The 27661-nt window shown below is 53.3% G+C and overlaps 1 protein-coding gene across 1 annotated transcript in view; it reads left to right on the top strand.

Moving 5' to 3' along the window:
• Positions 1-2222: 2222 nt before the first annotated feature.
• The window catches only part of TMEM63C (transmembrane protein 63C), a 33945-nt gene continuing 8506 nt past the window's right edge, over positions 2223-27661 (top strand). Inside the window, exons 1-16 of the mRNA XM_068966411.1 lie at positions 2223-2372; positions 2912-2991; positions 3356-3437; positions 7713-7750; positions 13025-13167; positions 14270-14318; positions 16076-16184; positions 17602-17675; positions 18073-18153; positions 18266-18389; positions 19160-19293; positions 20655-20777; positions 21203-21356; positions 23294-23400; positions 24385-24471; positions 25026-25091. Of these exons, the coding sequence (XP_068822512.1) occupies positions 2223-2372; positions 2912-2991; positions 3356-3437; positions 7713-7750; positions 13025-13167; positions 14270-14318; positions 16076-16184; positions 17602-17675; positions 18073-18153; positions 18266-18389; positions 19160-19293; positions 20655-20777; positions 21203-21356; positions 23294-23400; positions 24385-24471; positions 25026-25091 (1601 nt within the window). The remainder of the gene's footprint in view (positions 2373-2911; positions 2992-3355; positions 3438-7712; positions 7751-13024; positions 13168-14269; positions 14319-16075; positions 16185-17601; positions 17676-18072; positions 18154-18265; positions 18390-19159; positions 19294-20654; positions 20778-21202; positions 21357-23293; positions 23401-24384; positions 24472-25025; positions 25092-27661) is intronic.

The raw sequence follows: 27661 nt of genomic DNA, 5'->3' as shown, positions 1-27661 counted from the left end.
CAGGCCTGATTGGGAGGCTCCCTGAAGAACTGATTCAAGTAGGTAAAGTCTCTCCCCTAGGCCTTCAGGCTTGATGGACGTGCCTGCCTCCTTTTTCCACCTGCTTCCTCAACAAGGGCTCCCCCTAGTGGCTACTGGCAGAACTGTCATTTCATGCCGCAGCCGACCCAGACCCCGCGAAGGCTTAGATGCCGCCCCATCCGCAGGAATGCCATAGCTTCTACTCTGACTCTCCAGCAGATGGCTTCCTGTTTAAAATATATTGTGCTCAGTATAACCTATTAATAATTGTACATTTGGCTAAACACGTTAGTGTGAATGTGTTAACCAGTGACCTGGGGTAATAAAATGGTGGGCAACCTAGGCAGAGAGGCGAGCAGAAAGTAGGAAAACCCAAGATCTGTCTCCATACTAACCACTCTCATGTCGTGTCTCCAATCGCTGCTCTGCACTGCAGACACACAGCCCACCACCTGCCCAGCGTATCCACGACCCAACTCCCAGTCCCCCCGCCCTGCACTTCCCACCCAGCACGTCCTGTCTTTCCCATCCAATAACAGCACCTCCAGTTTTCCAGTTGCTTAGTCCATCAGCCTTAGTCATCCTGGACTCCTCTGTTTCATGCTCCTTATGCAGCCTATCAGCAAATCTGGTTGGCTCCACCTTCAAAATATTTCCAAAGTCTGGCCGTCACAGCTCCCATCCCAGTCCAGGCTTCCACTATCTCTTGCCTCGATTCAATTCAGTTCACTCAGTCGTGTCCGACTCTTTGTGACCTCATGGACTGCAGCACTCCAGGCCTCCCTGTCCATCAGCAGCCCCTGGAGTTTACTCAAACTCATGTCCATCACGTTGGTGATGCCATCCAACCATCTCGTCCTCTGTCGTCCCCTTTTCTTCCTGCCTTCAATCTTTCCCAGCAAGATCTCTTGCCTGGCTTGCCACAGATTCCTCCCAACTGACCCCCTCTACTTGCCCTTCTCCTCTACCCCTTTAAACTATGAGTCACTTCATGTCCCTCCTTTGCTCAGGCACTCTCCCCTGTCCAGCCACACTGGCCCCTTAACTCTTCCTCGCTCCAGGCAAGCTTCCACCACCACACGACACCGCCCCACCCCACCCCTGCCACTCCATCCACCAACCCCAGGCTTTTGCTCTGCCTGCAGTGCCGTTCCCGCACAGCTGGTTGTTTCGCTCCCTCTTCAAGTCTTTATTCAGACGGCATCCTCTTTGTGCTGCTGCTGCTGCTAAGTCACTTCAGTTGTGTCCAACTCTGTGTGACCCCATAGACTTTGTGAGGCCTTCCCTAATCACCCTCTTTACAGTCCTAACCTCACTCCCACCCCTGAACTGTCATTCCCCACGAGAATTCCATAAGGGAGGGTTTTGTGGGGTTTTTTTTTTTTTTGTCTTACTATTAGTCTAGCACAAAGCAGTTGTCACCAAATATTTGTTGAATGAACCAGCCTGCTTTTCTTGACTGGAAGTGAAGAATCTCTAGGGTGTGATGTAGTAGTCTGGAGCCAAAACAAGTGATCATTTCAAATTGGAGCCACTTTGCAGATAAGTCCAAGCAGCTGCTGGTTCCCTCCAGTTTTCACTCACACTTTCCGCTCTTACCTAGGCCTGAAGAATGCAGATGCCCCTGACTGTGAACCCCGCATCTGAGTCTCAGGCTCATTGTATTGGCTCACAACCCTGAAGGGGTGTTGATCTCTCTGGTCAAGTTCAAGGTGAAATAGCAAGTCCCTGTGGTGTGCCAGGAACTCTACATTCTTACATTACTTAGTCTTAGAAGTGATTTGCCTTCCCTGGAAATTGGACCAGAATCGTAAGATGATAAAGACGATCGTTAATGGCCCTGCCTGTACGGGTGTCCCGTGATGTGGTGGTTCTATCCTCTAAACTGAATATTTTCTCCTTGAGACCTTTGTGAGGTTTGTTCAAGAAAAACATCACAGAGGTGGAAGTAGGAAGGCCCACTGGATGTGTGTTTACCAATGTATCTGGGCTATTCTGCCATCTCGGCCCTGGGTTTGAGGAAGTTGGTCTCCTACAGGACAGGCCTGCGTGCCGTCTGAGGGCTGAGCTTGCCTTGACCAGTTATAAGCTCAGTGTAGCCCTCCCAGCTCCCCGATAGGCTTCGGTATCTTGCACAGTGTGGGGGGAGGGGGGCCTCGTGTCTGACCTGGGGACCCCTCTCCAGCAGGGAGCCTCCCAGGATGACTGTCTTGCCGAACAACCTGAACATGTTGGGGAAGCCCCGGAACTTCACGGTGGATGACTGCTTCAACTCTCAGAACACCGTCCTAAAGGGGCAGCCCTTTGGGGGCATCCCTACTGTATTGTTCCTCAATATCATCTTGTGGGTGGTGAGTGCTGGGCACTGCGGAGGGCAAACCAGATGGGTCTCACCGGGGCACATGGTCCAGCTTTCCCAAGGGATACAAAGGGCCCCAGCTGTCTGTAGCTGTGTCCCACCAGCCCCAGCAGCGAGAACCATCTGAAGGGCAGCCTGCTCAGGGCGGCCCGGGGCGGGGGCACCTTGGAGAAGAGGGGGCTTTGGGTACAGCCAGATCCCTGATTCTCTTTCTTGCACCCTTGTCCGAAGGTCCCCCCTTGGCCAGTGCCCTTGAGCCTCCCATCTGGCCCCTTGATGGTTTCTTTAAGGAGGCCTCTCGTCCATTGTTCTAAATATGCCACCTTTATTCAACCAACTCTGAGCAACCACTCTGTGCCAGAATGCTGCTGGGCACTGGGCCTTGAAAAAGGCATGACCCCTACCCTGACAGAGCTGGCCACCCAGAGGGGAGCCCCTGGGGCCCTCAGGGACTGTCTTCCTCTTGGGAATGCAGGGGTGAGTCGAGGGGAAGGCGTCTGTGAACTCTCTTACCCCTTTCCTGGCCCACAGGTCATTGTCTTGGTTTACTCTTTCCTCCGGAAAGCCGCGTGGGACTACGGGCGCCTGGCTCTGCTGATACACAATGACAGGTGAGGAGGGGCCGGGGTGGGGGTCCAGCTTCCTCGGGGCATGTGCTGCCGTGACCAGGACATGGCTCTGACCAGCGCCCAAGCTGCACAGGTGTCAGCAGGTGGCATCTCGTTACCACCCCCGCCCTGCTCGTCCCTCCCAGCACAGAGGTGACTTCCGGAGGGCAGCCCCCTCTGGACCCAAGGCCACTCTTTCCTCAGGTCTCAGACAGTCTGGATTACAACTCCCCAAGATGCCCAGAGCTAGTGTGTCTGCTCCTGGGCGGGAGGGGCCCCAGTCCTCCACCCCGGTCGTGGGCAAGACAGCGAGGCAGGCGCCTAAGAGCCTCCTCTCCTTGTCCACCTCCTCTTTCCTGGCTGGCAGCCTGACCTCACTGGTCTATGGGGAGCAGAGCGAGAAGACGTCCCCCTCGGACATCTCCCTGGAGATGGAGCACAGGGACAAGGTGGGTCCTGGGGGGCTGGTGCAGGGAGGGCGGGGGTGGGCGCGCTGGCACGGGGGGAATGGTGCAGGGGCGGGCGCGCTGGCCCTGGACAGGCGGCCTGGGCTCGCGCAGGACGCGCCGGCTCGCCGGCAGGGGCCACAGCACGCGCTCGGGCAGCCTGACCTCGGACAAACGCCTCAACCTTGCCAAGCCTGTTTCCCCCGCGGAAACACAGAGACTTGACCCCAGCTGCCTCCTAGGGCGCAAGAGAATGGTGGTGGTTAGGGCCCAGAGCATAACGGCAGCAAGGGGGCCCGCCACGCGACGGGGCGGAGCTAACGTGCTCTGCGTGGCGCTCAGGGCTGGGTGCTCTTGAGCGGAACTCGGAAGAGAGGTCTGGCTTGCCACCTCCACTGCTCACCTCCCTCCCACCCGTGGCTCCCACCCAGACAGCCCCAGGGTCACCCACAGCCCCACGTCACGAAACCCAGTGGCCGCTCCTCGGTTCTCATCTCATCTCTCAGAGCCGCCTTCCCTTCTTGAACAGAGGAAAGCACTTCCGGCTGCCTCCGCGGCATCCTGCTCTCTGGGATTTCCCTCTGTCGGTGCCGCCTCCAGGCCGGGAGACTTCCCCAGCCCCAGGCCTGTCATCCATACTCACTCACGACTTCAGTTCTACACGAAAGTGAAAGTTGCTCAATCGGTCCGACTCTTTGCAACCCCGTGGACTATACAGTCCATGGAATTCTCCAGGCCAGAATACTGGAGTGGGTAGCCTATCCCTTCTCCAGCAGATCTTCCCGACCCAGGAATCGAACTGGGGTCTCCTGCATTGTACGTGGAGTCTTTCCCAACTGGGCTATTAGGGAAGCCCCCAGTTCTACATGGATCCCTCCTAAATTCCTGTCTCCAGCTAAACTTCCTCTGAGCTCTGGCCCCATTTGTCCAGTGGCCTTCAAAATATTGTAAGGGCGTTTCGGATCCAGTATGCTGTGATTTTCACCCCCCACAACCACCTGCCCCTGGACCCCTGGTCTCAGACTCTTCCCATCACCCACTCAGGTACGTGTCGCTGCTCTCACCCAGGCCCCTGGCACGGCCGGCTTGTTACCTAATCGTGTTGCTCTCGCCTTCCCAGGTTCGTTTCTCTCCACCTCTCCCGCCATCCTGCAGTCCAGCCTCCCTCAGGCTTTGGCTTGGGCGAGCACGGTAGCCGCTAACCGATCTCTTCTGGCCACACGTGCCCCTTACTCCATCCAGAGTGAACTCCATGAACAGGGACACAGGGCCCCCTGTGTAAGCTTTCAATGGCTTCCTCACGCTCTTGGAATCAACTGCCATGGGCTTGTGGTTGGGCCTCTTGCCCACCTGTCCCGTCTCTCTTTTCCCTCCCGACCGCCCCACCCTCCACCACACTGGCCGTCTTTCTGGCCCTCCTCACCCCACGCCTGTCACCTGCTCTCCCCCTCCCCACTGCCCACCGGCCCCTCTCTGGCTAACACACCCACCCTCTGTTCAGATTTCAGCTCAAGCACCACTTTCCCGGGATCCTTGTCCGCTCCCCTGGATCCCAATCTCTTGTTATAGCCTCATAGAAAATGCACTCCTTGTCTTCAGTGCTCTTAGCCCAGACTGTGAGGATTCCCCGTCCTACAATCAGTCAAGTGTGCCCACTTCCCTCCTCGAGACCGGTGTCGTTCTGGTCTCACTTACCATTGTCCCAGCACCCGGTCCACCCTGTCATGTCATTAGCATCTGATACACATTTGCTGGAGGCAGGGAGTAGGTAGAACCCTATTCCTTCCATTTTCATCCCTCCAAGAGACCCAGTTCCTTTCCTTGCCAAGACCTGCCCCAGGCCAGGCCAGGAGCCTCAGACAGTTCGTGTCTTGGAGGTTTCCTCTGTCGAATGAGGTCACACCTACCTTGCAAGGTGATTCTCAGATTTACCTTTGGAAACATCACTTTGCCTTTGTAGTTTTTTTTTTTTCTGCACAGTGACATTTTATTTTAAAAATATCTAGAAGATAAATCATTATGGCAGCAGTGGGGCAGTCAAACAGATGAGGGTAGAAATTACACACAGAGGGAGAGTGTGGTGAGGGGTCCCAGGCAGGCGGCGAGCCCCTAGCCTGGCTGAGCAGCATGAGTGAAGCCAGCCGGTCTCCCAATAGTGCCGTGAGCAAGTTGAGACAGGCGTGGCAGGGTCGGGGAGGATGGGGCCACCGAGGTGGGTGGACTGACCACCGTCACTCAGTCTTGCCAGCTGAGCTGGCTCCTGGGAGCCTGTGACCATTTCCTCAGGGTGGGGAGAAGAGAGAAGATACGTCTGCTTCTCAGGCCTGCTGTTCAGCTGTGAAGTTTTAAGAATAGTTTATGCCTTTCAGAGCTGTGGTGTGTATGCAGGGAAGTGTGTGTGTATGAGAGAGAGAGAGAGAAAGAGAGAACGGATCCACACATGGTCACTTACACATCTGTGTCCATGCACTCTGCACGAGTGTATAGACCACACTTCTACTCACGACCTCTGCCCTTTCACTGGTGGTCCTCCGCTCCACGTAACCACTAGGGCCTGTCAGCAAACCTGCCTGCTGTCTTAGTGAACCGCGAGTTGGCCCAGCGGTGGGTGGTGGGGAAAGGCTCTCCATGCGGGGAGGGGTGGCCAGTCTTGAGAGTCAAGCCCAGTCTTGTCTAGCAATTCACCCCCTGCCTGGGACTTGCCCAGTCGCCACTGCCTTCTCCGTACCCTGTCCCTTCATTGCTCTGCCTCATAGCCAGGCTTTTATCCCTGTTTTAGTTCCCTAGGTCATAGCTAGCGGAATGATTCCCCCGACAGGCATTCCCGCTGTCAACCCACCCAGCACAGTGAGGAGGCCTGAAAGGTGGGCCTTACACCGAAGGTAGCGAGGAACTTCCTTTTATTTCGTGTTTACCAGCCTCTCCTTGCTTCCTTTTGTTGTTAGTCGCTCAGTCGTGTCCGACTCTTTGTGACCCCATGGACTGCAGCACGCCAGGCTTCCCCGTACATCACCAACTCCCGGAGCTTGCTCAAACTCACGTCCATCCAGTTGGTGATGCCATCCAACCATCTCATCCTCTGTCGCCCCCTTCTCCTCCCACCTTCAGTCTTTCCCAGCATCAGGGACCTTTCTAAAGAGTCAGCTCTTCGCATCAGGGGGCCAAAGTATTGGAGCTTCAGCTTCAGCAACAGTCCTTTCAATGAATATTCAGGGTTGATTTCCTTTCAGATTGACTGGTTTGATCTCCTTGCAGTCCAAGGGACTCTCAAGAGTCTTCTCCAGCACCTCATTTCAAATACCTGTTCCCTAATGCACGTGGTTCAGCTGAGAGGGGGGCTGCCCAGTTTACTGATGTGTGCTCGTGACCCAAATGGGGTCCGTCAGGAACTGCAGCCTTTTCTGAGGTTTTGCCAAGCCCTCCAGAATCTCAGAAGCAAGCACGCATCAGAGCAACTTAACCAGCTGCCACAACTGGCGGCTTTTAGAGCCATGGCCCTCTACCCACCTTAGCACACAGCTCCTAAGCTGACGCCCTCTCCAGGCTTCCCCCTGTCTCTGGCCAAGGCCACCTTTTCCAGTCACCCAGGAACTCCAGACAGCAAGACTGGAGAGAAAGGCATAATTGGCAGGACTCTCAGGTGCAGAAGAAGAAACCAGCTCTAGCTTACTACTGTAACAAAAGGGTGATGTGTGGCTTGAGTGTGGAGAAATTAGGACAAGTGTCTGTTTCAGGCCCAGTTGGACCCAGGAAGTCCAGCATTGCCACCAGGATCCCTCTCTGGTCCTTCTTCGTCTGACTGGGCTTTTTCCTCAGGCAGACTGCTGCGTGTGGCATCAGAGACTCACCAAGCTCCTCCAGGCTGCCTGGTGTTGACTGAGAGGCAAGAACCCAGAGGAAGCCATGCCATATCAATTCCCTTAAGAGCATTCTGTTTGGCCCCACTTGGGTCAGGCTCCTGTTGGTCAACTGGCAGAAGCCTTCTTGAGGGACAGCCCACTGAGCCACGTGCCTGGTGGAGGGGCATTTCCCAGAGGGACGCAATGAGGGACAAATAGAAAGCAACTGATGTCCACCCCAGAGTGCCTTCTCTCCCTCCAGTCCAAGGCCCCCCCAGGTCCCCACTTCCTGTCGCAGGATGCCCGACTTCCGAAAAGACATCCCCCTCACCACCGATTCCGGTCCGGGCCTTGCCTGGGGAGGAAGCCCCAGATACTGCCTCTCTGCCTTGGACGTCCCAGCGCTGGGTTTCTCACACTTTCTCTCCTTTTCCCCCAGGGCTTCTATTCCTGGTTTTTCAACACCATCACCATGAAGTAAGTGCCTGAATTTTCTGAGCCGCGGGGCCTCATCTGCTGGAGGGTGGGGGGTGGGTCTCCTTCCCCACAGGACCAGACCTGGGGCCTGAACTGTGTGCCCCAGCCTCCACTCCCCACTCCCGGCCGCCCACTGAAGCCCAGCCCAGGAAAAAGGATGCTTTCCAGTTGGTGAAATGGGAACTGGAGGGTGCCCGCAGCCCATTTTCCCTCTGCCACAGTTCTCAGGAAAGGACTCCTTTCACAGGCTTGTAAAAATGCTTTTATGAAGGCCACACGAGGAAAAAGAAGCCCTTCCCATGTGCTGTTTGCTTTTCTCCTGTGAACGTCATTCCTCATATTTGCCGAGATGGAAAAAACCAAAACCACCGGAGAGAAGGGCAGGCCTTGTCTCCCAGCCTCTGTGCCCACTCTGGAGGGGTAACCCCTCACCCACCGCATCTCTGGATCTCTTGAGTGTCAGAAACCCTCGGCAAGGAGAGAGACCCCCAGGCCTGTCATCTCCTGATTGCCTCATCCCCACCAGTCCCTGACTCTTCTCAGAGCTCTCTGTCTCTACTGCATGAACACATATATGTGTACACACTTACTTGTGCGCACACAGCTCTGTCTCCATCTCAGAGCCCTCTATGTTCCTGGGTGCTCCCTAAATAGCTCCCATCCAGCTTGCCCTTCTCGTCCTTTGACCCCCTCCTCCAGGGTCCAGCCTTGCCTGGGATGCCTCCTTAGGGGGCTGCCTAACTGCTCCTCAGAGGCCACTGCACAGGGGTCCGCCTGGACCTGCTCATTTGGTTCTTTGCCAAGGCTCTCAGAGCGTCTTCCATCGTGTGTCTCCACGTCCACCGTTCAAGAGCCTTGCTGGGAGCATTCAGATATTGCCCCCAGACCCCGTCCCAACCCACACAAGCCACACCGGGGCACCTCTCTTTCCCCAGACCTTGGACCCCCACAGGGGTGCAGGGCATCCTGACTGGCCCTTGGGAATCCAGAGCTGGCCTTGGGACTGGCAGTCTCTGGTGTTTGAGCCCCAGCCCTGACGGAGGACTCCCCATGGCCTTGGCCTTTCGTCTTCCTTCATCTTTCACTGAAGTCCCCAGGAAGTGATACAACTAGTTTGTGTGGGGGGTTGGGACTCGTAGCCCCATGCTGGGGGAGTGGAGGGAAGACTTTTATTTCCTGGCACTTTCTCTAGTTTTGCTTTATTTTGAAAAGCACGTGCAAGCTTGCATAAATACAGTTTCATTGAGAGAAATGTAGATTCACCTGCAATCTCTCGTCCATTTCATGACCTTCCCTTCCTGCAGAAGCCAAAGTCCCAGGGCACAAAGGCCACTCAGTCTAATCAAAAACACAAAGGTTAACCAGACCCACGACACAGAACTTCTCATGGGAAGCGCATAACTGCTGTGCAAAAGGCATTTGGGAGAGTGAGAACTTAATTCCAATGTGGGGGTTTGGAAGAAGCATGGTTTTGAGCGAGGCCTTGAAGAATGGGAAGAATTTTGGTCATTGTGATATGGAGGGCCCAACCAGAAATTAAGGACTGTGGGGGCAAAGATTTGGGGTGGAGATGGCAGAGTGTCCAGAGATGGTAAATCTTGTGGTGTGCTAGAAGCAGGAGTACATAGAAAGAGATGAGATAAAAGATTGGGCCGGAAGGATCAGTGGGAATCTTGACTGCCATCCCGAGAATCTTGGCTTTTGATTTAGAGGCAGCAGAAAGACAGTGCCTGTTTTTGAGCAGGAAACTCAGGATGATGTCTGTTTGTAGGCAGGAGTTTGAGGGGTGAATGGCAGTTGGAAGAGGCCAAAGGCAATGCAAGCAGCTAAGAAGGCTTTCCCAGTGTCCAGGTGAGAGGTGGTGATGATCAGGGAATTGACGTGGAGGAGACATGGGAAGGGAGGCTCTGGGTGACCATCAGTGGGTCATGGTTTCCACCTGGCTTCCACCTGGTTAGGAAAGAGGGAGAAGTCGACATCTCATTTCTGGGAAGGGCAGTGATACCATTAGGTGGAAGGTGAGGAGATATAATGAGTTGGGAAATTGATAACACAGAACCAGGGTGAGTATGGGAATTGATGGTCAAGCTATTGAAAAACAGAAATAAAGCTTAGGAGAAAGGTTGAAGCTAGAAATTTAGACTTGGGATATGGAGTGAAGAGGTTGTGGTTGAAGTTGTGGGAGCAGATGGTTCACCCAAGGGAGCAAGATCAGAAAGGATCCAAGGGAGAGAATAGCTGGGGCAGGAGGAAAAAGCATCCTGTAGGGCAGCAGCTTGCTGTAACCAGGCAGGCACAAGGCTCCAGACATGGTGTGCTCTGCAGCTCCAACCCTGCGAGCCGGACTAGAATGAGTGCCCAGGAAAGGACGACGGCTTTGAAGACTTGGGTCTCCCCTGGGAGGGCAGGTCCGGGATGAGGAGACGTCTGAGGAGTAGAGGCTGAGAAAGGAAGTCACCTTTTTTCAAGAAGTGGGTGGGACAGGGACGTAAGGATATTGGATGGAACTCAAAGTGAAGCTGGTGAAGGAGTAGATGCTTGAGGAGCTTCTCGGGTTTTTCTAAGACTGAAACATGGGCATTTGAACCTGGCTGTCATTGAAAGGGAAGAAGTCGGGGTGGCTGAAGAGAGAGGAGGCGTTAAAGGTGAAAGAGAAGGATGCCAGGTACAGTGAGTCTCCAGTAGGAGGTAGAGGAGAGGAAGCGATTCAAGCAGAGACAAGAATTAATCATGAGTAGGAGCCGCATTTTAAAGAGTGGTGGGAACAGGACAGAGTTTAATAGAGAAGTATAGATAGCTCAAAAACTCAGGCTTCCCTTGAAAGTGTAACATAGGCTGCTGAGTATAGCCTGGGTTTTCCGGTGCAGATGGAGCAATGAGCCCAGTAGGAGCAGAGGGAATTGCTAGCCCAGAAACGAAATTCTTGTGTTCTCAGTCCCATCCGGCCCTCTGCTCTCGCTTTCTGATTGGAGGCTCTCACCCTGCCTCAGGCACACTATTTATATCATATGAGCAGATCTGGGCACCCCAAGCCTGCAGGGGGACATTCCCCCCATTCTCCCTTCTCACCACTCCTCATCCGCCCCATTCTTGGGATTAATTCTCAAATGCAGGGCTGCTGCTGCTACTGCTGCTAAGTTGCTTCAGTCGTGTCCAACTCTGTGCGACCCCATAGACGGCAGCCCACCAGGTTCCCCTGTCCCTGGGATTCTCCAGGCAAGAACACTGGAGTGGGTTGCCATTTCCTTCTCCAATGCATGAAAGTGAAAAGTGAAAGTGAAAGTGAAGTCGTGTCTGACTCTTAGCGACCCCATGAACTGCAGCCCACCAGGCTCCTCTGTCCATGGGATTTTCCAGGCAAGAGAACTGGAGTGGGGTGCCATTGCTTTCTCCAAATGCAGGGCAGGAAGTGTTTTAACAGCTTGAAGTTTAAAAAAAAGGTTGAGAGCTCTAAGTAATTACTGAAATGGTGATATTGAAAGCCTTGAAGATATGCTGTACATTGTAGTATTGTTGAAAAATAAATCTGAATATTGGACTGGGTGCTATAAGTTGCATACCACCTTCAAGTCTGATCCGAGGGCAAGGGTGAGTAAACTATGGTATGTCCACCAGTCGGGGGGGGCAGATGTGCATCTTGGGGCTAAGTGTGAACTAATAATCCACAAACAGACCATTGTCACCATTATTACTGTGCAGTCATAAAAATATTTAGACAAAATGTTAAACTGTCAGAAAACACTTAAGATTAAATGTGAAATGAAAGAAAGTGGGGAAAAAGTGAAAGAATTAGTCGCTCAGTTTTGTCTGATTCTTTGTGACCCCATGGACTGTAGCCCACCAGGCTCCTCTGTCCTTTAAATTCTCCACGCAAGAATACTGGAGTGGGCAGCCATTCCCTTCTCCAGAGTATCTTCCTGACCCAGGGATCGAACCCAGTTCTCCCACATTGCAGGCAAATTCTTTATCATCTGAGCCACCAAATGCTGTTTATACTACAGTCACTAAGGTAAACCAGTAATATAATAAGAAACTAAAGGAAATTGATAAAAATGATTAATACCCATTGTCTTAGGTTTGATGAGATTGTAGGTGAATGATTTTCTTCCTTCGTATTTTCCAAAATTTCTCTTATAAGCATGTGTTGCTTTTAAAATTTTTAATTGGAGTTAACAAACATGCAGAGACATGCCCAAAAAATAAATGTCCAGCTCAATTATCACAGCCTCCCTCCTAATAAAAATTAGAGCATTGCCAAGACCTCAGAAGCTCTCCTCCTGCACCCTCCCAGTCGCCTAGCACCTCCCTGCTCTTCAGAGGGAACCAGCATCCTGACTTCTAACTCTTCAGTTCAGTATTGCCTATTTTTGAACTTTGTATGTGAAATGATATGGCATGTGTTGTTTGTGTGTGTCCTCTTTCACTCAACATTCCATGTGTGGAGTTCAGCTGTGGTCTTCCATTTTAATCTCTGTATAGTGTTTCACTACATATATGCATAATGTATGCAGCTCACTGCGTGTGTACTTCATTCTTGTGTCCATCTCAACTTTGACAGACATTTAGGTTGTTTCCAGTTCGGGGCCATTACAAATAATGCATCTCTGAGATTCTCATCCTTGTCTCTTCATGCCCATGTGCATGTATTTCGGTTGGTTATAAACCTAGGGGTGGGGATTGTTAGGCCGTAGGGTGTACATATAGTCAATTTCTATAGATAATGGCGACTGTTACCCAAAGTGGCCGTGCCAGAGTCAGTACCCATGAGTGTGAGAGAGCTCCCAGCATCCCACACCCTCACCACCGCCTCCTCCCAGAACTTTCCTCACCAGCTTTCCAATGCTGACCAGTCTGGCAGTATGGAGTGACAGCTCATTGTGGTTTGAAGTTTTTAGCTCATTGTGGTTTTTAATTTAAGGAGAAGCTTTGTGAAAACTAGGATGAATCTTGCTATCACTAACGGTTTGTTCAGTACCTGTACCATGGCAGGAACTAGGCACGTTTGAAGAAGCAATAAAAGAGGAAATCAATGCCTGATTTAAGAGTGCTTCTGGATTCCCAAGTGCGTTATCTGCAGCCTCTTTCTTTGATACGCCTGTGAAATTCAGTGAAACCCACTTTGGGCCTAACAAGTTTTGAGAAGAGGGGTGTTTCTGAAGATGAAGACGCGGGCGTGGGGCGGTCATCTCCTCTCCGTTTGCTCCCTCCACCCCTGCCTCGAGTTGCAGCCACACTGGCTCCTGAGCAGTGTCCCCGTTTCTGTGTCTCTTCCAGGAATGAAGATCTGATTAGCAGGTGTGGAGATGATGCCCGGATCTACATCATGTTCCAGTACCACCTCATCATCTTTATCCTCATCCTCTGCATCCCCTCCTTGGGCATCATCTTGCCCATCAACTACACTGGAGATGTTCTGGGTAGGTGGAGCTCCGTGGACCCCGAGCCCGGCCCACTAGACCTAAGAGGCAGCCCAGCTGGTGGGACAGAGCTTGGGGCCTGGGCATCTCGAACTCTAACTTCTAGTTGTACTTCTCAGGATTAGTTATGGGACCTTAGGCAACCCGTGCTTCCAGTTCCCTCACGTGGAAACCACAGGTGGTACCTCTCTGGGTACCAATTTGGCCCAGGGTCTGGCGCAGAGAAGGCAGATAGTAGTAATTCAGTCTAAAACTGAATGTTTATCCATGATCCATGACCCACACTGTACCTGGCCAGGTGTTCGTGGAGGCCTTGTTATGGCATGTGACCCACTGCCGAGATCCCTGGACCGGATCTCTCGCTGTACCCACTCTGGTGGACGCAGCATCGTAGGGGCAGAATTTCTCATCTGGAGTCCATCAGCATTTCTCCTAGCAGGGCAGATTTTGACACAGTAGTGTGGTGGGTGAGGGCTTGGCCTTCAGAGACTGAAAACATGGTTCCCCACCGTTTACCCACGTCTGCTTCCCAGAAGATTATTTCATTTTCTGCAGTGTCCCCAGGCCTCGGTTTCCTCAACAGTCATAGGGATCGAGAGACAACGCATGTCGCGTGCTTTGCACACTACCTGTAGTGGGTGCTCAGTGAATAGCAGCCAGTATGTCACTAGTGAGTACAGAGCCGAATGAGGGCCATACGACTAGGTGGTGTGTAAACGTCCGGACAGCGCCAGGTGTGCCCTGACCACTCAGGTTCCCACCTGTTTCTCCTCGGCCACTGGTGCTCGTGCCCAGTCGCTCAGTCATGTCCGATTCTTCGTGAGCCCAGGGACTGCAGCCCGCCAGGCTCCTCTGTCCACGGGGACTCTCCAGGCAAGAATACTGGAGCGGGTGGCCATTTCTTACTCCAGGGGATCTTCCCGACCCAGGGATGGAACTCATGTCTCTCGCATCTCCTGCAACAAGCTCTGGGGAACTAAAAGGAAGCGCAGGATGTAGGCAAGCATTTCTAGGTGCCAGGCATTCGCTCGGGAACCCTAGGGTCTGGTGCCCAACCAGTCAAGGAGCCAGGCTTGAGGTTGGCAACTTTCTTCTCTTTCAGACCGGGATAGTCACTTTGGCCGGACCACCATTGTCAATGTCTCCACAGAGTAGGTACCTGATCCTCTCACCTCCCATTCTACTAGCTGGGGCAGGGGAGGTGGTGTGGATGTTGGTGGGGAGAGGTGGTCCAAACATGGGCTCCTCTTTGCTGATGAGAAAGGCCTGGTTTCTTTGGGAACCCAGGTCCCAAGTGGGACGCCAGGCACTGCCTTCTCTTCGTGAGGAAATGTGCTTGGTGCCCCTCCGTGTCCCCATCTCTGTAATGGATGAACCTAGCTAAACCAGTCACTCCTGAAGTCTCAGCAAGGTGGTCCTCTTTGCTTGGTATGTCTAGCTCCCAATAGGCAAAAGCACTGTAGTAAGTGGAGGCTTAAGGTACTGCTTCCTCTGCCCACAAAAGAGTTCAGCTCAGGCCTCAAGGAACTGAGTGAAGCACAGACCTGATGCCCGCGGCTGCAAGACTGAGGACCCAGAGGGGCTGGGTCCCTGCCCTGGCTCTGCTGTTAGCCGGCCCTGGGTCTGGGGCAGGGCGCCCTCCTGTGAGCCTCATCCCTCGTCCGTGGTGGGGGAAAGGCTGTCGGACACGAGCTCTAAGGCCCCTCCAGCCCTCATGGTTCAGGAGCCTGTGGACGTTAACGTCAGCCAACCCCTCTGGTGGCCAGAGCAATCTGTAAGACCCAGACGCGGCCCTGCTGGTCTCGGCCGAGACAACAGGCCCCCCAGGGCTCATGGCCAGCTTCCTGACAGAGCGGAAGCAGCCTTTCCAGCAGATGTGAGTGGGCCAACGCGCTCCTAACCCCACCTCCCTTTACCCCACCCCATCTTCTGACCCTGCACCCCTGCAAACCCCACCAAACTCCAAAAGCACCAGAAAGGCTGGGCCGCCTTTCACCAGCTCCACCCTGGGTGTTGGCAGCACCAAAGCAGAGCTTAAGCAGCTTATTCCCGGCCAGTCGCTGGTGTAAGTGTGGCGCCTACAACTTCCAACAAGAAGTGAAGTCTAATAGGGCGGCCAAGAGCCCCTTCAACTTTCCTAAATCCAGAGAGCTGGAGCGTCCCTCAGGGACCATGTCACCTTGCCCTCTCTGAGAAAACTGAGGAGAGAGGCATTTAGCCAGATGGGGAAAGTTAAGTGAAATGCCAGGCGGAGGAGGTGGGGGGGCGGGGGACAGTGATGAGATATTTTGAAGCCAGGCAGCCTCTCTGTCCTCAAACTGCACCAAATAAGGCGGGCCCTGTTTCAGAGCAGCCTTCCTGGCCTGGTGCCTTGGGACAGCTTCATGTGAGTGCAGAGCCCCAGGACCCAAACACTTCCTGCCCCAGGGAGGTGAGGCGAATCTGCAGGCCCTCCTTTCTGCAGGCCTGCTCTGCTTGGCCTCATGGTCAGCTGTGCAGTGGCAGGGGGGTGTGGAGGGGTGGGCAGGGGGCAATACGACATGGTATAAAGAGTGTAAGTGCTTCTACAGTTCTGGACACCCCTCCTGGGACCGCCACGGCCAAGAGTAGCCTTGGGCAAACACTCTGGCCCTCGTTTCCCTATGAGTAAAACGAAGACATTCACAGCACCATGCTCACACAGTCCAAGATTCTAGCGAGAAAATGTACACAGAGCATCTGCTCCCACCCTGGGTCTGGCATATAGTGAACACTCGATCAACGCTAGCCTTCATTCGTTGGAGTGGACAGCCCCTTCTCCATCCCCTTCCAAGGTGCCTGAGTGTCTGGAGGCACTGGAGGGTGGCCCTGGGGAGATGGGAGGGTGTGGGGTGGGGGTCTCACGCCTCCCGTGTCTCATTCTTGGCAGGAGTAAGTTCCTGTGGCTACACAGCGTCTTCGCTTTCTTATACTTCGTCACCAACCTCCTGTTCATGACTCATCACTGCTTAGGATTTGTGCCCAGGAAAAGCTACGCGGTGAGTAAGTGAAGAGAACTGCTAGGACCCTCTCGCCTAGAGCCCCTCCTCCTGCCCCCGCCATCCGAACCATCCGACTCCCAGCCTTCAGAAGCATCCCAGCTTGTCGTGGTCTGCACACCTCTGGGGGGCAGTCTCGCTCGAGCAGGGAAGCCTCCTTTGCTTATCCCTGGGAATTGTCACCTGGCACATCCGTCTGGGCTGTGAAACCACTGCGACCCTTGCAAACCAGCTAGTGAATAGCTGCCCCCAAGTATGTCCTCCCACTACACCCCTGCTGCCCTGGACCCTCTCCAAGGACCCCTGGACCTCCCCACCACTGGAAAACTGAAGGCTTAACTGTGGCAGGGGTGACCTCCATCTTCAGTGGCCAGTGCCCCCAGTGGGTAGATACTTTGACTACTTTGCCCACTCTTGGGTCCAACTCCTGGCCCTTCCACCATCTCCCTGAGGTCAGAAACTCATGGGCCGCCTCTTTGTGTCCTCAGTCTCTTGGTTTGTATTTCTCCCATCCCACCTCCCAAGCAGAACCTGAGACAAGGGTTTGAGTAGCATTCACTTATTTGGGAGGTGATCCCAGGAAGGACCGCTAGGCAGGTAGGGTCTTCTAGCGGGAGGGAAGAGGGCAGATAAAAGACAGATGGGCTCCTTCAAGCCTTTCATCCTAAAGGACAGATTCCCTTTACCCCACCCCAGAACACAACTGCACACACCCCAGAAGGCAATTGCACACACCCCTGAAAGGTAACCCCGAGTGTTTCAGCCTGCCAGGAGGCTTGGGCACTCCTGGCCCATCTGGACTCAGCCACATCAGCTTTCTGTCTTGTCACCAGAAGCTTCCGCCCAGACTCCCCTCTCTAGCAGCACAGTTTACAGACACTTGCCACAAGGCGATGGCTCAGGAAGACATGTCCCAGTCACAGAGTAACATGTGAACTTTGAGGGACTTCCCCGTTCCCTCCCCACAGTCCAACTCACCTTCCAGCTCCCCTTCCCCAGTCTGATGATAGGGATGTCCCCTTGAGGTGGGCATCACGTGAAACAGTGAAGACCGGAGGTCAGCAAGACAGCATGAGCTGCCCTTGTAGGTCATGGAGCGCTGGTCCCCCCTGAGCGCTCCACTTCTCCCTGCAGCCTCTGACTCTTCCTCCTCTGACTACAGCCATCCATGGCAAGGGGTCTCCTGGTGCAGGCGCAGGGGGTGCGTGGCGTGGGGCACAGGGATTCACAGAGGTGTAGCTTGCCTGCCTGCTGACCTCAGGGACGTGGGCTGGGTGGGGAAGCTGGCACCTGGCTTACCCAGCAAGGAGGCAGCCTGACATGAGTAGACGACCTGCTCCAAGTGGTTGAGGGCCACCGGAAGACCTAGAATTCCTGTGCAAGCAGTCTTCTTTCTCCACTGACCTTCCCCACCTAGGTCACCAGGACGCTAATGATCACCTATGTCCCCACGGATATCCAAGACCCAGAGATCATCATTAAGCATTTTCAGTAAGTGGGGAGGGGGGTGGGGGTGGGCTGAGGCGTGGATGGCCTCCTCCCGGTCACCCTCCAGCTGTGCGCCCAGTCTAGAACAGGTCATCTTATCTTGTGGCCCCTTCTGTGACCTGAGTTCCAAACCCTAGAAGCTAATTATCTGTCCGTGAGCAGCAATATCCAGCTCTGCTCCCTGGCCCTGTTCTGTGTCACCTGGGAAGGATGTGGCAAGTCTCTCATTAACAGGGATCAACCCTGATGTCCAGGCTTAGGAGCCAGGGAGTGGATTCCACCACCCCAGCACCGGGAATCCCTGGGAGCTGTGCCCCTTAGCCCTGTGGGCTGTAGCTCTAGGGAGAGGGGAAGTCCCCAGCCCCGCAGGCTGGCTCATCATCTTTGTTCCTGGCTTCAGCGAGGCCTACCCAGGGTGCGTAGTGACCAGAGTCCACTTCTGCTATGACGTCAGGACCCTGATTGACTTGGATGATCAGAGGTGAGGCTGAGGCGGAACCTGTCTGGATCTGGGGTGGGGAGGGAAGGGAAGGCTGTTGCTCTGCGGGCCTCCGACCGCGAGACCCTTCACGGTGTCACCTGTTGGCTGGCAGGCGCCACGCGATGCGGGGCCGGCTCTACTACACTGCCAAGGCCAAGAAGAAGGGGAAGGTGATGATCAAGGTCCACCCCTGCTCCCGGCTGTGCTTCTGCAGGTGCTGGGCTTGCTTCAAAGAGGTAACTGGTGCGAACATCGGGGACGCGGCACAGGGGCTGGGGCACCAGGGCTCCAGGCTCCGTCCACGGCCCCAGGCAGTACCCCGGGCCTGCATCCTTGGGCCGCAGACTCCATTCAGAGCGGCCCCTGGCTCACGTTCTCCTTTCTAGCATGTCCTGTCTCCCTGTTGAGAAGGCAGAGGAGCCTTTCTCGGGGCCTCCCCCTCCCAGAGTGATCCAGGATGGGGCTGGTTCTTGCTCCCTTTGGGGCTTGGTGGGGAGGACCAGCAAGGACACAGCAGGCTGCCAGGCCTTGGGCGTTCACAGAGCTGGGACGGGAACATTTGAAAGCCGTGGGCTCCATTTTATCACCCCACCCATGTGGCTAGAAGGAGGCCTTGGCAGGACTGAACTCATCTAGCCAGTTCTGAAAAAAAGCATGATTCCCTCACCTGAAAAGGCTGCAGGCACATTCTGTTGCTCCTCCGGAGTCCACCCCAAGGCCAAAGGCACCCCTTCACCTCTGGGGAAGCCTCCCTTTCCCCAGATCTAAGAGCAAGGAGCTTGTTTCAGAGTGACAGCCTCTTCCTCCTGGAGAGCTGGGACCTGGAGCCCACCCGGGGTCCTGAGCTTTTTTGCCAGGCATCCTAGGGAGCTGGGGATGGAACCAAGACACCCCCTTCCCCCAACCCGTCCCCGCCCCGCACCGGCCTGCGCCCTGTTGGGGGAGGGAGGTGGCCTTCCTGGAGCCCTGGCCCCTCCAGCTCTGAGGCTCACGTCTCGCCCCCTAGGTGGACGCAGAACAGTACTACAGCGAGCTGGAGGAGCAGCTGACTGATGAGTTCAACGCTGAGCTCAACCGCGCGCGGCTGAAGCGTCTGGACCTGATCTTCGTCACCTTCCAGGACTCCAGGATGACGAAGCAGTGAGTGCCGGGTTGGGGGGAGAGGGTGGAGGGGACAGCTGCTTGCTGCACCCAGCCCGGCCCCAGGAGCGGGCCTCTGGTTCTCCGAAACCATCCTTTCCCACCCCCATTCCAGGCGAGGGGAGGAGGGGAGAGCACCTCCCTCCAGCGTGCCGTGCTCTGCCCTCCTCCCCTCGGCCCTGCCCTGCTCCTCACGGGCATCGCCGCTGCCATCTTGCTTTCCAGAGCATGGCTGCATGCGTCTTCCTCCAGCTGCCGGGCTCAGCTTGTCTCCAGAGACGCCTAGGCCCTGGGCTCCCCACCCCCATACGTGCTTGCTTCAGCCCAGAAGTGGTCAGCGTAGCCGTCGACCTCTTGGTTCCTCTTCCAGGCCTTGACAAGAATGATACCCATTTTCCGCCCCTACGTCACCCTTCCCCTCACCGCGAGTGACAGAGTGAGCACAAAGACGCAACTGCCATCCTGCTCCTCTCCTCTCCTCTGCAAGCCTTCTCTGTTTCATAGCTTTGCAGGCCCCTCCCCTCCTCTGCCCCAGCACTGGCAGCCCATCTTCATAAGGAATGGATGAGGTCTGCTCTGGAACGTTTTGGAAGGAGTCTTAGGCCTGGGTCAAATACATAGGAGCCTCAGAATCAGCCTTTTGAGGATGATGGAGCCATCCTCTCCCCAAGGGAGGCTGATCGTCCACAAGGCTTTGTTTTCACCCGCCCCGACCCTGCAAAGGAACAGTAGCGCAGGCTAGAATTCAGGGCAACGGGTCACGTGCAATTTTGCAAGTTAGTTGTTACACCCTCACGTTTCTTATTCATCAAATTTGGTTGCTTATATCTTCCTTGTCCACCTCCTGAAAGGGTAAGAAGGAATATGTGTTCTATTTAGTGTGTGTGAGACATCTACATATCTTTCTGAGAACCATCGCTCAGTAGAGAAGGGGTCTTAGGTTTAATTACAGCAGATGTGAGTTAGGAAACCCAAGATGGGGCCCCAGTGCCAGCACCTGCCCCTCTTTGGTTGTGTCTTCAATAATCTATGCGGCTAAGATGATGTGACTCACCAGTTAGCACAGTGTCAGGCACTGGGTGGAACAGTCGGCAGCTATTGATATTAAGAGGAGGCTAAACGAGTACCTCCCCTGTCAACCTCACAGAAGGAGCGTGACTTTGTGCCGCCACTACCATTAGGGGTACAAGACATGAACTGAGAACTACGTGGTCCCCTCTTTTCCTGGTCCATCCCTCTAACACCCTTTCCTCCAGTGACCAGGCCTGAGGAACTGCCCACCTATAAGGCCAGGAGAGACATATCCAAGTGTCCAGGAATTCCTCACCCCCAGACCTCTGTCTCCTCCCCCGTCTCCGCAGCATTCTGCAGGATTACAAGTTCATTCACTGTGGGATGTCCCCCAAAGAGTCCTCAGTGAGCACCATCGTCAAGTCCTACCACTGGAGGATAGTCCGTGCCCCACACCCCAGAGACATTATTTGGTAAGCCCCCTCTGTCTGTCTCCTCTCCCTTGAGCTCTTTGGGATGGAAGAAGGCTGTAGGATGGGGAAAAGAATCAGGGCCTGGCCTCCTCCTTCACATACGGCCCCTGCTGGGCTGTGTCTCTCCTGGGCATCGCAGCCTCTGCCTGCCCCCAAGCCCACCCCACCACAAGCACAGAAGGCACCCAGCCTTTGGGGAAAAGGTTTTTCCTGCAGAAAGAATTCAGATCATTCTTCTGGCTCACCTGTGGGATGTATTCAGAGCCTTACAAGTGGTGTGATAGGAAAAGGCCAAGGGCTGTCGCATGCAGGCATGGGCCCACAGGGAAGCCTGGTCCACAGCTGGCACGCAGAAAGCAGCGTGGCTGTGTCTGAGGGCTGAGACCCAAGGTCCTAAGTGCGTCTCCCTCCTCCATCCCACCCAGGAAACACCTGTCCGTCCGCCGCTTCCATTGGTGGGCCCGCTTTATCGCAATCAACACTTTCCTCTTCTTCCTCTTCTTCTTCCTCACTACGCCTGCCATCATCATCAACACCATCGACTTGTACAACGTCACCCGCCCCATCGAGAATTTGCAGGTGCCTCCTCCACCCAGGCCAGGCATGGGGGCCCCCCGGGAGACAAAGGAAGAGCTCCAGTGAGGATGGGATGGGGGGCCCACTGAGACGTGACTCCAGAGTGCACAGTTGTGGCCCTGGCAGTGGGTGTACGTGGTGGCCCAGGGTCTCCCTTGCTCTAAAGAGGATGCATGTGGGCCACTGCCCGTCTTAGGGACTAGGGCTAAAGGGTGGGGGAGCCTTAGGCAAGTTCTGGGCTGAATTTGAGATGGGCTTGGAGGACTTCTTTAGATTGGGTCAAGCTAGAGGTGCAAAAGAGCAGCAGAGGGTGGGGCGAGCGTGACAGCTCCGTTCACCCCACGTTCTCTAGAGCTGAGTCCTTGGAGTGAAGATAAGGCGGGGGTGGGGAAGACGGAGGTTAGTTCTAGGGTAGCCCTTCAAGAGGAGCAGGCCCTCTGGCTCTGGTTCTACTCGCCTCACTTCTGGACACACAGAACCCGGGTTGGTCCACAAGAGGCATCTCTGCCATATGCATAGCGGAGTTCTGAGGAGCTGGAAAGGCCCACATCCAAGTTCTGTGGCCTCAAGGCTCTTGCAGTGATCCTAGAAGGCCTCTTCTTTCATGTTATCCCCACGCCTGTTCCAGCAAAACACACACAGGCGTGCACACACACGTGCACACACAGCACACATGCACATACATGCACACACACATGTGCACACTTGCAATGATCCTAGAAGGCCTCTTCTTTCATGTTATCCCCACGCCTGTTCCAGCAAAATACATGCAGGCACACACACACACACGTGCACACACAGCACACATACGCACACACACACGTGCACACTTGCAGTGATCCTAGAAGGCCCCTTCTTTCATGTTATCCCCACGCCTATTCCAGCAAAACACACGCAGACATGCACACATACGTGCACACGCAGCACACATGCACATACATGCACACACACACATGTGCACACTTGCAATGATCCTAGAAGGCCCTTTCTTTCATGTTATCCCCATCTGTTCCAGCAAAACACACGCAGGCACACACAGATGTGCACACAGACACACCTGCACACTTGCAGTGATCTTAGAAGGCCCCTTCTTTCATGTTTTCCCCATGCCTGTTCTAGCAAAACACACACAGACACACACACGTGCACACACAGCACACATGCACACACATGCACACACACGTGCACACTTGCAATGATCCTAGAAGGCCCTTTCTTTCATGTTATCCCCATCTATTCCAGCAAAATACACGCAGGCACACACACATGTGCACACAGACACACATGCACACTTGCAGTGATCCTAGAAGGCCCGTTCTTTCATGTTATCCCCATGCCTGTTCCAGCAAAACACACACAGATGCACACACGCAAGTGCACACGCAGCGCACATATGCATGCACACACATGCACACACGTGCACACAGTCAAGCCAAGTCCTTGTGCTGCTGCTTCCCATTGCCCCCCTCCTCTGTCAGCTTCACAACAGGCCCCAGGCCGGGGCACCACAGCTCTGCCCGGGGATTCTCACACCACACCCTCCCCTTCTCCACCATGTCTCACACAACATCGCAGTAAAAGCAGTGTCTCCTCCCTAAAGTCTGAGTGTCTCCTCCCCGAGTGACAGCAGGTGGCTATGGCCTTGGGGCCAAGTCGGTGGGGTCAGCCTAGGCCATCCCTCCAGCGACCTCAGCATAGGAGGCCTGCACCCCTTGGGGATGCCCCTTGACCTTGAGGTGTCAGCCTCTGGCTGCCCCAGCCACGCAGATTCTGAGTGAGAAAGGCCCCAGCCCACTGTGCAGCCTAAGGGACACAGAGTCTGCTCTGGAACTGAGCTGGAGAAGTGCCCAGAGGTGTGGGAGAAGGCAGGGGAGGCCTGTGAGGGGGAGAGGACTTCTTGCATTGACGTCTCTCTGCCCCACCTCCATCCACCCATACAGAGCCCCATCGTGACCCAGTTCTTCCCGTCTGTGTTGCTCTGGGCCTTTACGGTGACAATGCCTCTGATTGTCTACCTCTCTGCCTTCCTTGAAGCCCACTGGACCAGGTGAGCGGGGGCCTCCCCCTTATCCTTCCCTTGGCCCCAGCTTCTTCCCCCACTCCCCTGTCCCCACCAGCCCTGTGCTCCGGCTTCCTGTCTCACCTGGGGAATGGAATTGATGCAGGATGGCTTTGATGCCCAAAACCATCCCAAAAAAGTAACAGATACTTCTGTCTTTGGAAAGAGGGGACTGGTTTGTCTCAGGGATGCTGAGATACCTGAAACCAAGCCCTCCTCAGGCTGCTCCCTCATCTTCCAGCCATGCACTGAGGGCCTGGAGCTGTGGGCAGAAGTGGCCAGTGCCAGGAATGCCAGGGAGAGGGCAGAGGATGGGAGCGAGAGAACAGGACTTGGCTGAAAAATGTCAGAAGGGCTGCTACGGTCATCGCAGAGGAGCCCATGCCCTCGATCTGACTGAAGACCCGTGTAACCCGTGCGGTGCCATATTTTAAACAATCAAAGAGCCCCTCCCTGATTATTAGCCCTAATAGTTCTGTGGTAGGAGCTAATTAGTTAGGAAGTATTTACTATATCTTGGGGCAAAATGGACCTGCTCTGGACTGAAGGCTGCATGGGTCTCAAAAGTTATTTCTTGCCCCCAAAGTTTCTATCCTCCTATCAGGCAGTAAGCCAGGAGGTTTCTCTTAATAGAAATCCTTCCTGGGCTTTCCTACGGCCAAGGCTCATGCTGCTTATTGAAACGCTGCAAGGATTCTGAGTATTGTTAGTGATGTCCCTGCAGCAGGGGTGTCAAGTGTATGGTATGTGTGAGCCTCCCCTTCCCTTTCCTCTGCCCATGGCAGACATCTCTAGCTGACCATGCCGTTCCTTCCTGCTGCTCCCAGACACAGCATGGCTCTCAGTGCACTGTGGAGAGGGCGTTGGTACGTGCTATGAAACTGCTTTCTAGCCCAGGTAGCCGTCTCTCTCTCTCTCCGTCCTGGAGTCAGTCATTTGGTTCTCATCATGTCTCTCTCTGTTTCCTTCTAGAACAAGTCAGAATCTGTTCATAGTGCACAAGTGCTACGTCTTTCTGGTGTTCATGGTGGTCATTCTGCCCTCTATGGGGCTGACCAGGTACCTCACCCCCGATTTACCTCTCCTCTCTCAGCCAGGCTCACCCTAGAGTCGGAACCTCCTCCTTCAGACACTGTAGGCCCACCTGTGGCTGCTGCAAATCCATTCCTCAAATGACAGTCCAGTGCCTGTCGTGAGCCTAGCGTGAGCCAGGTTATCATGAACTCTAAGCGGTCAGCCGTGAACTCTGCCCGCAAAGTGCTTACCATCCAGCTGGGGAGACAAGCCGTACCTCCCAGCTGCCTGGCAGCCCAAGGTGGAGGAAATGTACAGTAGAAGTTGAGAAGAGGAGGAGAGCGCTGTGGGAGAAATGGCTGGCAAAGCTTTGCTAGAGGGGAGGCCTTGAGTGGAAAGGTCACAGAGGCAGGGGCAGGGTGGCCAGCATTAAGAAGAGAGGCAGTGTGGATTGGCCAGCGGGAATATTAAGGTGCGAGAGTCTTCGGGGAGCAGGCAAGGACGGTTGGAAGGAGGGAAGCCAGCCCAAGAGAAATTGAACCCCAGGCCTTAGTTCATCGATTCACTAACTGGAGGGTCTGCTTTATTCTTGCTTCTAGTTTGGACGTCTTTTTGCACTGGCTCTTTGACATCTACTATCTGGAGCAGGCATCTATCAGGTTCCAGTGAGTACTAGAGTGCATGTTTCAGGCGTACTCCCAGTGTTCACTGGGGCTTTTGTGGGTTCATACCAGCTGGATATGCCTATCCTTTATCTGCTCATATAGGTAGAGAGGAATGTGTGCCAACACTCTCATTAGGCAGCTTCTTAACGTTTCCTGTGCCACGAACCCCTTTGGGGGTAAAGCCCCAAAATTCCTCCTCTGAATGAAGTTTTTCAAATAATTGTAGATTCAAAAGAAATTGCCAAAAAAAAAGCCCTATATACCCTTCATCCACTTTCCCCCAGTGGACACATCTTGCATAACTAAGGTACAGTATCAGAACCTGGAAAGTGACATTGATACAATTCACAGAGCATGTTCAGATTTTGCCAGTTTTATGTATACTCTGAGTAGATTTCTTATACATTTTTTTTAATTGGAAGATAATTGCTGTACAATGTTGGTTTGATTCTGATTCGATTTCTTTTTAAACAACTATTTATTTTTGGCTGTGCTGGGTCTTCATCGCCGCACCGGCTTTTCTCTAGACTGAGAGCGGGGGCTGCTTTTTGTTGCAGCGTGGGCTTCTCATTGCGGCGGTTTCTCTTGTTGAGGAGCACAGGCTCTAGCATTTGGGTGTCAGTAGTTGTGCACGTGGGCTCAGCAGTTGTGGTCCCCCAGCTCTAGAGTACAGGCTCAATAGTTAAGATGCACGGCTTGGTCGCTCTGGGCCATGTGGGATCTTCCCGGTCCAGGGACTGAACCCATGGCTCTTGAATTGGCAGGCAGATTCTTTACCACTGAGCCACCCAGGAAGCCCAGAGTTCTTTAAATGTACAAAATACCTGGGCTATAACAAAAACTGGTTATGTCAAAATATAGTTACCGAAAGATTTTAGAATTCAAATGTATGATACAGTCTCTGTTAATACATTTAATAATAGGTCAATGCATTCTAAATGGAAGCAAGCAAAAGTTACATTTTACTGTTTTAAAGCCATCTATGTGAAAATTGATGTTACTTAGCTAAAAGAAGAACATTCAACTGGAACAGAGGAGTGGATTTTTGACAAGGCAACATGCAGGTCTTGCTGGACATCAAGCCAGGTTCTCCTTTTGTTTGGTTTTGTTTTGTCTTCAGGATTACAAATGTTCAAAGTCCCAATTTTTCAAAGATGTGCTGTTGCCAATGCCACGCAGGCTTTCATAGTTTGCTTTATAGGGCAAGAGCCAGAATTCTCCAAGCTCACTACAATTAAACTAAGCTTCGTTTTACCCAAAATGAGTGAGTTCATCTTTGGCTAGGTCATTATTTTTATTTATTTTTATTTTTTTATTTTATAGCACAGGGAAGTATATTAGTATCTTATAATAATGTATGATGAAAAAGAATCTGAAAACAATATGTACACATATAGATGTATATATGTATATTAAATGCATATGTGTATATACATTAGGTCATTATTTTTAATACAGTTTGTAAACATATGAGAAGGAGAAGAATTGTGAGTTCATGACTCAACTTTGATGCCCTCAAGAAAGAATAGCTTTTGAAGGAGTTCTGAAATATGTGCAGGGGCTCACAGATTTTTCTTCTTGAGGGAGTTATCAGAACTGTATAGACAACAGAGATGCTTGGGTCACCAGTGTGAGAACAGGCAGTGTGACAATCCATTAAGGTGGCTGAATGGCTCTTAGTTGAAGTTGGCCAGCTAGCTACACGTGTGCAGACAGGAAAATCTCAATCATGTGAATTTAACATGTCTAATTTAGTGGCCTAATAACTAGCATCATTTTGAAGAGATGATGAATACAAATGGCATTGTGAGCGCTCAGCAATAAATACAACATGATATGAAAATACCTCGCTTCAACTGGCGACATACTCACAGCCATGGCTGACATGCCCGTGATTTGTTGCCTCCGCTCTTAATGGAAGGAGGTGCTAAACTGCAGAAAGTGAAGATGCAGTCTTTTCCCTATTCAAGGTCAGTTCAGTTCAGTCGCTGTCATGTCCCACTCTTTGCGACCCCATGAATCGCAGCACGCCAGGCCTCCCTGCCCATCACCAACTCCCGGAGTTCACTCAGACTCACGTCCATCGAGTCAGTGATGCCATCCAGCCATCTCATCAAGGTCACAGACCCCCAAAAGTCTACCTATGAACTCTCCAGGGTCTGTGGATCCAGTCAAACAGCCCTTCTTTATTTTTGTTTTCTTTAACAGCCCTTCTTTAGATCAAGCCAGTACATATGTCTCCTAACCCATCCACACTTGCTGTACACCACCCCTATCCTTGCTCCAAAGGGCCCTTTTTTAAGTTACATTGGGCTGGAAACTCATGTATACAGTCGGCCTTCCATATCCACGGATTCCACATCTTCAGATATGACCTACTGCAGATCAAAATATTCAGGGAAGAAAATTCAAGGAAGTTTCCAGAAGCGAAACTTGAATGTGCTGTGTGCAAGCAACCACTTGCATAGCGTTTAGTTGTATTTACAGCTGATTACATTGTGTTAGGTATTACAGATAATCTAGAGACAGAGTACTCAGGAGGATGGGTATAGCTTATCTGCAGATATTAC

This window comes from Capricornis sumatraensis, chromosome 2 (genome assembly GCF_032405125.1).
Source record: "Capricornis sumatraensis isolate serow.1 chromosome 2, serow.2, whole genome shotgun sequence".
In the NCBI taxonomy this organism is placed as follows: domain Eukaryota; kingdom Metazoa; phylum Chordata; class Mammalia; order Artiodactyla; family Bovidae; genus Capricornis; species Capricornis sumatraensis.
The sequence above is the reverse complement of the archived record's forward strand: the minus strand, read 5'-3'. Positions and strand labels throughout refer to the sequence as shown.